Source organism: Delphinapterus leucas, chromosome 9, assembly GCF_059928025.1.
Source record: "Delphinapterus leucas isolate spDelLeu-1000000601 "Yukka" chromosome 9, BTC_Dleu_Yukka2, whole genome shotgun sequence".
Taxonomy (NCBI): domain Eukaryota; kingdom Metazoa; phylum Chordata; class Mammalia; order Artiodactyla; family Monodontidae; genus Delphinapterus; species Delphinapterus leucas.
Genome location: NC_143137.1, coordinates 6,685,941 through 6,701,112, shown reverse-complemented (window position 1 = coordinate 6,701,112; position 15,172 = coordinate 6,685,941). Strand labels below are relative to the sequence as shown.

Here is a 15,172-nt window from a genome sequence, read left to right as displayed (position 1 = left end):
CACTAACATCCTTCCTCCTGCTGCCAGGCAGAGTGGCAGGTGGGGCTGCTGTTCTGAGATCCCCTTGGGAGAGCTGCAAACAGAGGCAGAGCCCTGGAGCTCCAGAGCCCTTGGTGGTATGCCGTCCCCATAGGAATGGCCAGGGGCACCCTGTCCCCTCTCTTTGCATTCCCTACAGTTCTAGCCTTTGACACTTGGCATGAGAAATGTATACTGATGTTTCTTCCTTGTCAATTTGAGCTAAAGGCAGGGAGCAAGATGGTGATTTAGCAATTAGCTGGATCACATTTTGATTTGATAAAGGCCATTACCGGCAGTTGGCTAAATTTAACTCACGCAGGATAGGAAGGGAAGGGGTGTCTGTGTGTGGATTAAGGTGGGTGAGTGGATGAGAAAAGTCTGGGGTTCCATCCCACCAACTCATTTCACAGCCCCAGAACCTTCAGATTGTAATTTTAATGAAACTTTCAGTACACAGATCACCATTCTTTCCCTCCCTCGTAGAGGTTCCTGACGCAGTCTTTGGTCAGGAGTGGTCCGGGAAGTGTCTGCTTTCCGATGGGGTCTCTGGGTGGGAGATTTCCAGGAACTCAGGCCTGAACCGTTCCCGGCAAGGATTCACCCTCAGCCCTGTTTTTGTCCCGGACTGTCAAAGCCGGTTGTCCCTTCCAGGCTTCTCCCCAGCAAGACAGAGAGGGAAGGAAAATGGCCAGAGGCTGTCCAGGCCGTCGTGCTCCTCCGCACAGGAGATGTCGTCGGGCATGGGTCTCTGGAACCAGGGAACAAAAGAAGGCAAAGGCAGGGTCCGGCCTAGAACGGGGCTCAGAAAAAGAGCGGGGATGCCACCACCTCGGTGGGAGTGGGCCAGACGGGAGCCAAGAGGTCAGATTCGGAGGTCGGGTGGGCGGCGTCGCCGTGGATGCGCTGGTGTCGCGCCAGGTGGGTCTTGCGGCTGAAGCTCTTAGCGCACTGAGGGCAGGAGAAGGGGCGGGAACCCGTGTGGACGGCCTGGTGGCGGACCAGGTTGGTTTTGGAGCTGAAGCTGCGGGCGCACACGGCACAGGCGTGGGGCCGACTGCCTGTGTGCACCGCCTGGTGGCGGCCCAGGTGCGACTTGCGGCTGAAGCGGCGGCCACACTGCGCGCAGGCGAAGGGCCTGGCGCCGCTGTGGGCCCTGGAGTGGGCCACCAGGTTGGGCCGCGAGCCGAAGCGGCGGCCGCACTGCGCGCAGGCGAAGGGCCGTTCGCCCGTGTGCACCCGCCGGTGCCGCGCCAGGTGCTGCCCGTGGGCGAAGCCGCGCCCGCAGTCCGGGCAGAGGAAGGACCGCTGGCTCGCGGGAGCGCCTGGGGGCGCCGGTGTGCTTCGGGGCGCGCAGGCCGAGGGCTCGGTGGCAGCGGCGGGGTCCACGGTGGCGCCCAGTGTGCACTCGTCGCACCCGAAAGGGCGCCCCTCGTCACGGTGCAGACGCTGGTGCATGGCGAGGTTCTTCTTCCAGCCGAAGCTCAGGCCGCAGTCGGAGCAGGAGAAAGGCTTGGGCCCGGGAGGGGACGGAGTGGGGGACGGGGCAGGGGACGTGGGCGAGGCGGACGCGTCGGGGGAGGATGGGGCGCGGCCGGCCGCCTCGTGGACCCTCTGGTGCCGCACCAGGTGTTGCTTGTGCGTGAAGCTGCGCGCGCACTGCGCGCACTGGTAGGGCCTCTCGCCCGTGTGGATGCGCTGGTGGCGGATCAGGTGCGTCTTCTTGCGAAAGCGCTTCTCGCACTCGGGGCAGGGGAAGGGCCGCTCGCCCGTGTGCGTCTTCTGGTGCGAGCCCAGGTGTATCTTCTGGCTGAAGCGCTTGCCGCACTCTGCGCACGGGAAGGGCCGCTCGCCCGTGTGCGTGCGCAGGTGGCGGGTCAGGTGGGCCTTCTTGCTGAAGCGCTTGCCGCACTCGGAGCACGGGAAGGGCCGCTCGCCGCGGTGGCTGCGCTGGTGCAGCAGCATGTGTGCGCGCTGCGTGAAGCTGCGGCCGCAGTCCGGGCAGGCGCAAGGGCCCTCGCCGCGGTGCAGCCTCTGGTGCAGCCGCAGGGTCAGCTGGTCGCGGAAGCGGCGCTCACACTCCCCGCAGCCATAGGGCTTCTCCGAGGTCGGAACCCACCCCGCCAGCGCGAGCCCGCCCAGTGCCCCTGGGGCCCCCGGCTCCAGCTTATAGGCGGCGGCCAGAGGCCCCAGGTCAGGTGCGGGAAGGGGGCTGGGGAGTAATGACAGATGCTGGGGCCATTCCACCTCCTCTCCTGCCTCGTGATCTTCCGCCTCCACCTTCACCTGCCGAATCATCCACTCCTCCCCTGAAAGATCAAAACAAGGCGAGTCTGTTAAGCCCCACATTTATTTATGCGCCGTTTATCTGCCAATACGACCACCACTTCCTGGAGCCCTGAAGTCTAGCCTCTGCTCTTTCCACTGGAAATTCCTGGGAATGACCAAACCCAAAGATCACTGAAAGTCTGCCTCCCGCGCTCTGCTGCGGGGACGCTTTCGCCCCGGTTTGCCTGCCTCCCTGCCTCTGGACTAGCCTCCCCTTACTCTCCCTCAAGGTTCAGTCCTCAGGTTCCTGTCCTGGCTCATATGTCCACGTGGCCCCCCAGATCTTTCTGTTCTGGAACCTCAACCTCTCATCCCCAGTTGAGCAACTTGCCTGTGTGTCCTGCGAACTGGTTACAGCTCAGCAGGCTTACCGCCAAACACCCCACCTTCCCAGATCTACCCCGCTGATGTCAACAGTAGGTCTACAGCCTCCTTCTCCCAGCGGGCTGGACTTGGAACCTTGACCTTCACCTTTGACGCCCCCCTTGCTCTCTAACTCCTCCCCAGTGGCCACTGAGTACGCCTGCATTCCTTCCTGTGGTTTCTCAAAGTCTCCCCCTGCTCATATGCCCTTCGCTGCTGCTTCTAGGGCCAGGTGGGAAATCCCAGTTTAAGAAGAGGATTGAGTTTACAGGACTTGGAGGACCAATGGATGGTGCCACCGCTGGAGAAGCAGGGAGGGCCCTCTTAGGGAGCAGGTTGGAGATGGGTTCCCCTGGAGCTTTGCCCACTCTTGGGCACTGCAATGGCCCAGCCAAGAGGAAGGAGCTCAGGACCCAGACCGGGAGTGTCCCCTTGGGTTCTCCTCTGCCACTAAGCAGCAGTGTGACCATGGTTGAGTCACTTAATCTCTTTGAACTAAGTGTGTTAGCTTGCTTAGGCGTAAAGGTTGGACCAGTTCATGGTTCCTAAATCTGGTGCCATGTCATCATCTCCTGGGCAACTTTCACAAAATGCATCTATGGGAGCCGGGCCCGTGAATCTGTTCTCTTTCTTTCAAGCTCCCAAAGTGATTCTTGTTTGAGAACCTTTGTACCGGCTGATCGGAGGTCCTGTCTGGCTCTAAACGTCTGTAATAGCCTGAGCCTTGGTTACATTCCACGTGCAGTATCACAATTAGATTTACTCCTAGTTTCCTTTATCCGTCCATCAGCTCCAAACAGCTATTTATCGTACTGTGATATCGCTTTCATTTTCACTGTGCCACTCTTCTACTGAAGAACCGTCAATAGCTCCCTATTATTTAGAGGATAAAGCAAGTTCTAGCTGCATCTGAGGCTCACGCCAACCTAGTCCAACTCTCTTAATACTCCCAGGCATAAACCCCTCACTTCAGGCAAGCTGGTCTTCTGTAACCCCAGTCACATGTCAACTTCCCTAGTTCGAAGTCTCTTAGCCTAGAATGTTTTCCCATCCTCCACCCTCACCCTCATCTGAGCTGGAGTCTACACCTCTCTCAATATGGAGCACAAGTCAACAAAATCTTTGACAAATCCAACGCACGAGGATCTCATAAAAACACTTAAGTGTTGACGCTTTTACACTTCCTTGTGACATGCCTTTATTGTAATTTGTTCTTTTCATTCTTTATTCTGGCTCATATTGGTATCAGATTTCAGTTTCTGGAGGGCAGACATCTTGTGTTCTGTTTCTTTATGCGTCTAATAAAAAGGAGGATTGCCACCATGTACTGAGTGCCAACTGCAGATGAAGCCCTGTATACACTCTCTCACAAACCTTCATGAAAACCCCTGTGCAGAAGTGAGTCTTATTTCTCGTGAACAAGCTGAGGCTCCTCTAGCCTATCCAAGATCACTCAGGCAAAAATTGTGGAGCAAGGATTCAAACCAGGACTGTGTCACTCTAGAGCCCCTCTCTTCCCGCTCTACCTAACACAGCCTGGACCTAGTGGGCACGAAACAAGCCCTTGTGGAATAAGTGACATCACTCAAACAGAAGGTGATAAAGCTGGTGGTAGTGGAAGGAAGTGACGGGTAGGACTGTGGAGAGAGAACGAACTGTTCGATCGCCTTGCATATGGGGGAGATGCGTCAAATACAACAGATTCGGAGCATGTGCGTAGCACCGAGATCAGTGGAGATTTGGGGGAAGGAGCATGTCTGGGGAGAGACAATGAAAAGGTTGATCAATGCCATATGTCTTCCTGGGAATCATATTTCAAGTTGTCAATAGGAATGAACTTTGGGGGAGACAGGCTGGGAAGTTAAGGCTTCTGGAGGATGTTGAGGTGAGAGTGTGTTTCTCTTTGGTGGCCAGCCTCTCTGATTCCTGTTGTCTGTGGATGTAGAATTCCCTCCGCGTGCTGAAGCTCTACAGCAGAAAGGTGCCAGGGCCTGATTCATCTTGGGTTGGTAGGGCCTGGGGGGGCTGCCTCCTCAGATAGCAGCTCGGGAGCTGGCAGGCCCCTGCTCCCTCCGCCTGGCCCCCTGGTGGGATGGAGAGCTGGGAAGACTCACCTGGGCAGGAGCCCATGGGCTCAGCCTTCCGTAGTGCACATGCCCGGCCTCCTCTGCAGGGAGCTTCAGCTTGTTCAGTGGGGGCACCTTCCTCTGGTCTGGGGGCCTCACGCCCTGGCAGAGAACAGGCTACCTCAAGGATGCCGCAGACATCAGAGGTGGACAGAGCTCCCCACTGGCGCTAGGAAGCAGGGGCTTTTGACACCCCGGTCCCAGCCCCACCGGCAGGATTGCATCCCACATCATACCTGCAGGGGCTGAATTCCCAGCTGCCCCAGGGCAGCCTCAGGCTCCTTCAAGCAGGGCAGCTGCTAAGGCCGTGCAGGTTGCAAGAGCCACAGCTGTGAGGAGTTTCTGGAATATGTGTGTGTAAGATAGTGGAAGCAAGGAAGGGTCCCTGCCCTGAGGCTTACATGAGGCTCCTAGGAGGGGAGATGGGGAACCTCCCAGCCACCAGATGGACTCCAGTTCCAAGGCAAATCATTAGAGGAGATCGGGGTGTCAGAAAGCCAGGTCCACGCCTGCCTTAGGCATCTTCTCCCCGTATCTGCTTAGCTGCCTCCCTCACCTCTTTCCAATCTTACTTTCCCAATGAGGCCTACTTTCACCCCACTATTTAATCCTCCAGCCTGCCCCACCCCTACCTGCAGTGGTCTCAGGCTCCCTCACCCTGCTTTACGCCCCCAAAGCACATAGCCTCTTCTAACACGGGTTATAAGTACACTTATTTCTACATTTGCTGTCTGTTGACCCTCTGCCCTCACTAGGATTAAGCTCCTGGAAGGTAGGGATCTTTGTCTCCTTGGTCACTGAGGTATCCTGAATATCTAGAATAGCATGGAGCACGTAGTAGGTGCTCAGTAAACACCTGATGAACAAAGGAAGGAAGACTCCACCCTGAGCCACCTTCCCTGGTCCCCACTTACTTACCTGAGCATTTGCCCAGCGCTCTCTCTTCCCGGGGAGGGGACATCTGTTCCTGGGCATTATGGGACTCTTCCCCAGGCTCACTTTGGGGGGCCATCTCCGGCTGTCCCACAGAGAGTCCTGTTACAGGCAAAAGGATGGGTCCAAGTAAAGCACAAAGTACAGAAGAGGTGATCAAAGATGGGGGGGGTCTTCCCCTTCCCAGCCCACCCAATGGGTTTTCCCCATGTGCTCAGGAAGGAAGGGTCTCTAACTAGGACAAGGGACAGCCAGGCCCTGCAGTGGCTTGGCCAGGTATCGACCTCAGCCCCCTTGCACTGCGTCAAGGACAGGCGACAGAAGGAAGAGAGAATAGATTTAAATATCCTGGTGTTCTGTGAGTACTAGCACAACCTCCAGCATGGACCAGGCATTCTTCCTGATGAAATCCAAAAGGATGCTGCCCTAAAGAAAGGCTCCTCGGGTCTCCGGGGTATCAGGGTGGCAACCTCCTGAGGATGCTCTGCTGCCTGAATTAGGGAAGCAGCAGGCGTAGTATGCTCTCGAATCCTCCTATTCCCCTGCCCCCCATCCAAGTTCCTTCAGTTCTGCTGGCTCACCCAGGGACCTGAGGGCCTCGAAGGTCTCTCTCATGGCAACCCAGGATAACTCCTCCTGGGGATCCGGCCACAGACCCTAAGGAGAAATACAACCTTGTTCAGATTTTTCTCAGCTTCCACCTGGGTCCTGGCTCTGCCCAACCTCTCCCCGTCAGCTATCTCCAGGAGCTCCAAAGGTGATGTCCTCAGGTACAGGTGAGGGAAATGAGGGAACGTGGATTTCAGAAAGCAGAGACCTTTGAAGGTGGACCAAGGCGAAGGCCTTGAAGCCGTTTCTGCAAGCTAAGCTCAGGTCAGCTCTGGAAATCAGCCTGCCACCCTCACCTGCAGGTCTCTCAGAGCCAGCACCGGCCCTTCAGCGCTCCCCACCCCCCAGGGCCCTTGCCTGGGAGTGTCAGGAATCAACCGATTCTCTGGGGAGAGGGTGGAGGGTGGGAGACCAGAGGGGAGAGCGGGGAACTTCGTCTCCTAGGCCCTCCAGCTGTCATTGCAGGAGCCGGTGAAATAGGAACCAGCCTAGGGGCGGAGGTGAGTATCACTACTGGGCAACTGGTGGGGAGGCCCTCGGAGGAGGGTCCTCACCGGAGGCAGGAATAACTCTAGCTTCACCTCCCCCAAACCATCGCCCCTCCCCCGCGGGGCTTTCCCAGGCTTGGACACCCGGCCCTCGCGCCGCCTTCGCGGCTCCTCCTCCAGCGGGTCCCCTGCCCCTCCCCCAGCAGACTCCCCTCCCCCCCAGTCTCTGGCAGCCTTCCCTCCACCCTCCCCTCTCCCGCTCCCTCCGCCTTCCGCCCTCTCTCCCCACGGAAGCTGGCTGGCTCTCCAGCCCTGCCCCCTGCCCCGCCCCTCCGGCTCCTCCCCCTGCCCACAGCCTGCCTGCCAACCCCTCTCGGCCCCCTCGGGTCTGCCCTCCGCAGCCACCGCCCCCCTGACCCTCAGCTGGGGCAGCCTCCGCGGCAGAGCTCCCTCCCCTCCCCAGGCTCAGGGCCGCCTTTCCCTCCCCTCCTGGTTCTCCCCCGGCTCCTTCCCCTCCCCGGCCGCAAACCCTCTCCCTTCCTTTCCCCCTCCTCTTTTCCTTCCTCCCCAGCACCGCCCTCCTCCTCCCGGCTCTCCCCTCCCCTCTCCCTCTCCTCCCCCACTCTGGTTTCCTTTCCTCTCTTCACCTCAGTTCCCTTCCCCCCCCCCCGCTCCCCAGCCCTCCTCCTCCTCTCCCCACACCACCCTCTCCCTCCCTCCCTCCCTCCTCCCTCCCTCCTTCCCTCCTGCAGCTCTCCTTCCCCTCCGAGGCCCCGTCTCCCTTCCCCCTCTGCCTCCCCTGCGGGCTCTCGCTTCCCTTCCTTCCTGGTCCCCACTCCCCAGAACTGCTCTTCCCCTCCCCCTTCCAGTCCGCCCCCCCCCCGAGCTCCCGCCTAGTCGCCCGGCCCCCCGCAAGCCTCGGGTCTGAGGCTCAGCGCTCCCTCCGACTGCCTCGCCGGCCCTGCCCGTCCCCGCCCCTGCCTCCCAACCCACCTCCGCGTCCCTCCCCTCCCTCTCCGGGGCTCCGTTCCCCATTTCTGCTCCCCACTGACTTCTCACCCCTCCCAAGGTTTCCTGTCGCCCAGACCCCTCCCACCCCCCTCCCCGCCTCCGTCTGTCCCCCGGAGCCCCTCCGCCTGGAGCTCACTACACGTCCCGACGCCCTCCCGGCTCCCGGGCTCACCTGTCAGCGCCCTTCTCGCGCCCCTCCCGAACGCCCGATCCCCGCGCCTCGACTCCCGCCCGTGCCCCTCGGCCCCCTCCCACACTCCCTGCCCCCTCTCCGGAGACGCCCCACTCCCTGCCTTCGGGGGCCTCCCACCCTTTCCCACCTGACTCCCACCCGGACCCCTCTCCCCAGCCCCCGCCCATCCCTCCGGATGCCGCCTCTCCGCTCTCCTCAAAGCCCTGACCCCCGAGCCGGCCCTCCTCCCCGGTCCCACCCCTCCCCTCTCCGGCCCTCGCCGCTCCTCTGCCCTCGCTCCCCTCCAGCCCCACCCCACCCCTGCTGCGCTCCGGGCGCCCGCACCCCCGGGGCTGTCACCTGCGCCGCACGGGCGGTGGCTGCGAGTGCGGGTGTGGCGGGGAAGCGGCGGAGCGCCTGCCCTGGGCGCCTCCACGGTCTCCCCGCTGCCGCCCGGACCCCGGCGCCCCGGCCTCCTGCCCCCGCGGGCTCGGCTCGCGATGGCGCCCGCCGCCTGCAGTCCGGGTGCGGACTGCCCGGAGACTGACAGACTGACAGCCCCGAAACTTCGCGGGGAGGGGAGAGGAAAAGACGCGGAGGGAGCGGGAGCGGGGAAGCGGCGCCCGGGAGGGGGAGGGGAGCGAGGAGGCGGGAGGGGGCAGCGGGGCAGCCAGTGGGGGAGGTCGGGGACAGGGTGCCCAGGAGTGGAGAGGGTGCCCAGTGGGTTAGGCGGGCAGGTGAGGGTCTGGAGGAACGACGGCCCGCAGTAGGTGATGGAAAGTGGGAGCTAAGGACGGGGGAGGGGAAGGGGTGGGGGGGAGAGGAGTGCGGGGGGAAGGGGTGGAGGAGGGAGAGGAGGCAAGGAGGAAGGGCACTCGGGCTGCGAGGGAGGGTGCCGGCAGGCGCGGAGGGAGGAGCCAGGGGAAAGGTGGAGCGCGGGGCGTCGGGGGGCGGTGTGGAGTTGGGGGGAAAAGGAGGGGGCCTGTTAAGGGGAAGGGAGCTAGTGTCTGCGCTGCTGTCTTTGAATCGCAAGTGCCCGGCGGAATGTGTCTGCGCCGCGTTCCCGCGGCGGGATCGAGTCCCCGACTGTCGGTCGGTGGGGTCGGTCTGGGAAACTGCGGCCCTGCCCCGGCTCTCCACCCCGATCCCACTCGGATCCACCCAGACCCGTACCCCCCCGCCCCCCACCGATCTTAGACCCACCGCGGGAGCCGGGTCCCTTGGGGGCGGTGAGGAGAGCCCGAAGGAGACCAGGCTGGGCCCCAGTGCCTGCTAAGAACGTGACCTTCGAAGTAGAAATTGGGATGGGGGCTTTGAACCAGGTCACCTGGGAAAAGGCAGGGCTGGCGAGGAGGCGTCAGGGGTGAGGCCGGAGTTGGATGGGGTGAAGACTCCCCAGGGCGGCATCCAGGGGAGCCGCTGCTGACGAGAGGGCAGAGTCCCCTGGGCGTGGTGGGGAGCGGATCCTCCCACCCGGCTGGAAACCTGCCAGTCGGGTGTGGAGGGGTGCCCTCAGCCCTCAGACATCCCTGCCCCTGGTTGTGACGTTTCTCTTCAGCTTTGCCACTTGGGCACCCCAACCCCCTGAAAGCTCCCCGTATCCCGTCCTCCTCCATCTAAAATGTGGGCTGGTTATTCCAGGCCTCCCTCTCTAATCTCTTTCTCCAGTCTCCTCTGGGTTCCAGCTTCCTCCTTCCTGGCCTCTTTAGAGGGAAGGATGTGACTTGTATTTCTCCCCAATCCGCGTGTGGCTTTTCCGGGAGGGGCGGGGATGACTCGGTGTGAAGAGCAGCCTCCCCTGGCTTCCATACCCCATCACCTGGAGGGGACACCAGGGCACAGAGAAGCACAGCATGCAGCAGGGGCACATCAGCGTTTGTTGATGCTTAGGGTGAGGGGACAGGAACAGGTGGTGCCTGGAAGAGCACAGGGTGCCTCGGAATCAGCTGTGGAGGGCTCTTCTACCTTCTGTATGGGCTGCTTCAGCCGCTCAGTGTGTGGCCTGGTCATCGGGCTGCAGGACGGCCCTGGGAGCAGAACACGTCACTGTGTGCCAGGATAGGGCACAGGCACCTCGGTCTGTGCTTGTAAGACCTGCAGTGCGAGTGTGTGTTAGGTGCCAGAGGGAGAGTGTCCAGGTGTGCGTGTGTGAGAGGCTGGGAACAGCTGGGTGTCCACGGCCTGACCCTGGACCTTTCCGAGGACCCCCTCCGAGAGCTCCCTGAGGGATTCACTGCGCCTTCTCCTGGCCCAGGACGAAGGGTCGGCCCGGAAGAATGCCTGGCAGGGCTCTGGTTCCCGGTAGCCCCCCCCCAACCCTGCCCACCACAGGTGGGGTGACTGTGTGGGATGCTTGGAGGCACATCAGGTTTAGGGGTTGGAGGGTTACAGGATCTGAGGCCCAGGCCACATTCCAGCCTGGGTGTCCTCGGAGCTGGTAACGGGTAGCCAGAATGTAACCAGGATTCCCCTGGGGAGCGAGCTGCTGCCCAACCCTCTTCCAACCGGATGCTCTGCTCAGATTATCCCATCTGGTTGCCCTGCCCGCAGGCCCCTCTGCCCCCTGCCCCCCACACTTTCTAGCCCAGGCACTCCTCCCTGAGGCTGGCTCTCTTTCCCCTATCTGGGCTTCCTGGTTCTGGATCCCAGGGACCCTAGGAGAGCAGGTGGACCCCCCGCCAGCCACAGATGATCACCCTCAGTAAGAAGTCAGACCGCACAGAGGGAAGGGCGCACGCCACCCCCCTGTCCGCAAACAGTCCAATCGCCCTGGAAACCCCATTCCTTCTGCTCACTGACCCTCGTTTCTGGAGTGCTTGGCAGGAGAAGCAGGAAAGGGACAGGGGAGAGGATCGTACACTCAGGATTTGAGGGCTGGAAGGCCGTGGCCCTGTGACTGTTAACACTGTTGTGGGGTCACGGCCCCCCTTAAGAATCTAATAAAAGTTATGGAGCTGTCATCAGAAAAACGTGCACACACACAATTTCAAAGTATTCGTGGAGCCCCTGTCCCACCTCTGATTCCCCAGGAGGCCCCTGAGGTTTTTACTGGTAAGGAAATTGAGTCCCAGAAAGAGAGTGTGGCTTGCCCCTGTCCACGTTAATCGGTGGTAGGGCTTGAGAGTGTACTATCAGGGACACACGGACCCCCCCATCACACACACACACACACACACACACTCACACACAGGAAGGGGATTGTTTCCAGGGAGAGCTGGCCTCAGCTGGCCTCTGAGGGGATTGCGCGATGTGTAGGCAGGTCCAATCTGGTTCTGGGCAGCTGGGCATGGGGCTGAGATAACACCTCCCCAGTGCCACGGGCCTCACGCTCACTGTCTCAGGCCGCCTTGGACACACTGACCCCAGGCTGCAGTAGCAGCAGTGTGGGGCTGGGGAGGCCAGCCCCAGCCTCTGCTCACCTGCCACAGCATTGGCTCCCCAAAGCCTCACAGCCCCCAAAGGTGACCTGGGGGTCGCCATGCTGCTCCCTGCCCTCCTCTGTGGGACGGCATGGGCACTGGCTAACGGGTAAGCAGCCCACCCTGGGGCTCCTCGGACTAAGATCCTTCTCCTCCTGCCGCAGGCCCAGGCCCCTCTGGGGCAGCCAGACTCCTTCCCGCACCCCCTTCTCTCAGCCTGCGTAACTTAGCCTCCCCTCAGCTAACTAACTCTCCACGGGGAGTGGGGTCACAGGATAGGGCCTCCCGGACAGATGCGGACAGTGGCCGCAGCTGTCGCTCCCCATCTATGGGCAGGCGGTGGTGTGAGTGGACAGAGACCATCCTGGTGGAGGAGGAAGTAACCCCCCGTCAGGAGGACCTGGTGCCCTGCACCAGCCTCCATCATTACCAGCGCCGGGGCTGGCGGCTGGACTTGACCTGGAGTGGCCGTGCGGGGCTCTGCCCCATCTACAAGTGAGTGACGTGGAGCCTGGGCTAGCTGCCGAGCAGGAGAGAGCTGTGGGGTGACATCCTTAGAGTAGGGGAGGACTGAGCGGTGACCTGGAGAAGCGGGCATTTGGGAAGCAGGTCGTGGGTGGGCTCCAGAGGGGCGGAGGGTGGGGGTGGGCGATGAGTGGGCACTTCCGTGGGCAGCGCAGGGAGAGTCATGATGCCTGCTCCCCGTGCCCCCCCTTCAGTCCGCCTTCCCGAGATCATTCTCGCTTTGGAAATGGAGACCAAGAAGGGAAAATTACACGATAAAGCCTCTCAGAGAGTAGGTGACCAGACTGAATGTCCCAGGCCATTCCCAGGGATGGGGCTGAACACTAACATCTTCTCCCCTCCCCCTACCTGGTGGACCCAGGCCCCCGGAAACCAGGCCTGCCGCATGGAACCTGACGGTGAGGGCTTGCTGCCCAGGCTCGGGGTGGGGGGTGGGGGGCGCCCACTGCACCCTGGGTAAGCGCCTGAGATTAGCCCAGATCCAGGGTTGCCTGGAGGTGGCAGTCTGCCTGGGGAGGGAAGTCCGGTCCAGGCTGACCGTCTGGCTCTGCCCATTCTCTCTTTCTACCCACCACAGCCCTTGCCAAAGCCAGCCTTAAGGGCCACTGCTTTGCCACATGGCTGTGCCAGCCGAGGGCAGGCACAGCTAACGCTTCTGTGGGAAGCCTGGAGGAGTGCTGAGCCTGGCCTTGGGGACACAGCTGGCGGGACGGCCACTCCCAGCCCTGCCACAGCTGCTCCAGCCACAAACTCCCCGGTGGGTCCACAGACTCCAGCCTGCGGGAAAGGCACAGCCCTGGCCGTCACCTGCTCCCCTGACAGGCAGTTAGAATTCTTTAATTTTTTATTAATTAATTAATTTATTTATTTATTTTTGGCTGCGTTGGGTCTTCGTTGCTGCACGTGGGCTTTCTTGTTTTTAGTTGCAGCGAGCGGGGGCTACTTTTCGTAGCGGTGCGCAAGCCTCTCATTAAGGTGGCTTCTTTTGTTGCAGAGCACGGGCTCTAGGCGCGCGGGCTTCAGTAGTTGTGGCACACGGACTCAGTAGTTGTGGCTCGCGGGCCCTGGAGCGCAGGCTCAGTAGTTGCGGCGCACGGGCTTAGTTGCTCCGTGGCATGTGGGATCTTCCCGGATCAGGACTCGAACCCGTGTCCCCTGCATTGGCAGGCGGATTCTTAACCACTGCGCTACGAGGCTGCAGCCCAGGATGTGTGCCATCAGTTGCTGGACGGTCCATGCAGGGAATGCCGTGCCCAGGTACGGGTGGGGGTGGAGGTGGCATCAGGCACTGGAGGGTTGGGAAGGGGGAGTGCTGGGGAGCTGCCCAACGGGGCACCTGGTCCAGCCACCAAATTGCTTTGGGCCGTCGGTCAGGGCGCCCCCTCTGGGAGGCTCCTGTACATTATCCCTAAGGCCCCTGCAGTGCTCACCTGTTTGGTTATAAACCAGGGCGTTTTGGAAGCAAGAGGAGGGAGGCGCTGATGAGCACTGGAGAAGGCTGGTTGGCGGAGGGGCTGTCCCGGCTCGGCAGGTGCCCCCTGCTGAGTACCACGAGGCCTTCCTCTTTGCCTACCGTGCTGGGGCCCCAGCGGGCAGTGGGCGGGAGGAGCGGCTGGAGGCCGCGTGCCCCACCTTGGCCAGCTACACCCAGGATCGTGCGGCGCGACGCATCCACGTGCGCTGGAGGAAGCCCGGCTTCTGCGGTAGGGCTCCCCCGCCTGTCCCTCTGTGCACAGCCTCTGGCCTCCCCACCCTGTGGAACTGGGAACTGACCGAGGGCCGTCACGTGGCTCCTGTTTCCTGAGGGGGTCCGCCACCCCCTGAGCGCCCCTCTCGGGGGGCTGCCAAGGCCTGCGGGCTCTCCAGCGGCAGCGGGATCTGGCGGGAGGAGGGAAGCTCCTTGGGCCTCACAGCCACTCCTGTGCCCGCAGAGCGCCTGTGCCTAGGGGGCCGGCTGTGCTCGGACTGCGCCTCGGCCTGCCCGCCCAGCTGCTCGGCAGTGGGCGAGGGGGGCGAGGGGTCCTGCGGGGAAGAGTGCGTGAGCGGCTGCGAGTGCCCGCCCGGCCTCTTCTGGGACCGCGCCCTCTGTGTGCCTGCCGCCCGCTGGCCCTGCTACCACCGACGCCGGCGCTACGACCCCGGTGACACCGTGCGCCAGCTGTGCAGCCCGCGGTGGGTCCACGGGTCTTGCTGGCCTTTTCGCTCGGGTTGGAGGCTCCCTGGTCCCCTCTGATCCCTCCCTTATGCTATCTCCTCAACCTGCCTCCCTTCTGGGGCCTCCCTCACAAGAGACCTGTGACCTCTCAAGGCATAAGTGACGGCCCTGCTTAAAAACCTAGCCGGTGACCTCCATCAGTTGACCTCTAGTGCTAACGGGGAGAAGGGGGTGCTGGGGGAGGGAGGGACCAGGGTTTTGGGGGGGTAGGAGGGCGTCTCCAGCTCGGTCTCTCCCCCTCCACCCCCTCTCCACTCCACCCCCCACCCCCTCTCCACTCCACCCCCACCCCCCCTCCACTCCACCACCCCCTCCATTCCACCCCCACCCCCCCGCCTCCGCCATGGGGCCGATCCGGAGCGCGCTCTCCAGTCCCTCGCGCCCACAGCGTTGGCCAGGACGGCCGCTGGCTCTGCGCGCAGGCGCCGTGCCCCGCCGAGGGCGCGGTGGGCGGGGACGGGCATTACCTCACCTTCGATGGGCGGAGCTTCTCCTTCCGCGGCCGCGCAGGTCGCCGCTTCAGCCTGGTGCAGGTGTGCAGAGGACCAAGTCCGGGAGCGGGGTGTCGTGCCAGAGCGGGGGCCCTCGCAGGGGCGCTATGGGGGAGAAGGGACTGTAAGCAAACCACTAAATAAATAGAACACACAGTCGTCCAGGGAAAAGCTGAGAGAGAAACGACTCTGGAGAGAAGATGGCAGCCGCAGACGCACAAGCCTGCCCTTTGGGTTCTTGCCTCCTCCTTAGGTTCCTGTGAAAGTCCCGCCGTCATCGCCACCCCAGCCCGGGGGCCCAAAACAAAACCCAACCTCACGGTCCTTTCTCACACACGGGACAGCTGGGCTTGTCACACGCTACTTCCTGCAAAACAACCCCAGGGGAAATGAGGGTCCTCCTTCCTCCCAGCCCTCCCCCAATAAAGTTAGGTGACTTCCCAGCTCCAGGCCCAGGCCACCTTCTTACACACA

The 15,172-nt window shown here is 62.0% G+C and overlaps 1 protein-coding gene across 8 annotated transcripts; it reads right to left on the bottom strand.

The window, feature by feature from the left end:
* Positions 1-437: 437 nt before the first annotated feature.
* ZNF467 (zinc finger protein 467) lies at positions 438-8,836 on the bottom strand. Of its 8 annotated transcripts, XM_089917228.1 has the most exons (6): positions 8,409-8,835; positions 6,735-6,865; positions 6,350-6,425; positions 5,754-5,870; positions 4,824-4,937; positions 438-2,327 (listed from the first exon to the last, which is right to left on the bottom strand). In XM_089917228.1, the coding sequence occupies exons 3-6, from the start codon at positions 6,381-6,383 to the stop codon at positions 823-825; spliced, it is 1,770 nt and encodes a 589-aa protein (XP_089773354.1). In that variant the 5' UTR covers positions 6,384-6,425; positions 6,735-6,865; positions 8,409-8,835; the 3' UTR covers positions 438-822. The 8 variants fall into 8 exon arrangements, with proteins under 8 accessions (XP_089773354.1, XP_022434035.1, XP_022434044.1 ...); XM_022578327.3 differs by lacking the exon at positions 6,735-6,865 and having other exon boundaries at positions 8,409-8,834; XM_022578336.3 differs by lacking the exon at positions 8,409-8,835 and having other exon boundaries at positions 6,586-7,035.
* Between the last annotated feature and the right edge of the window lie 6,336 nt (positions 8,837-15,172).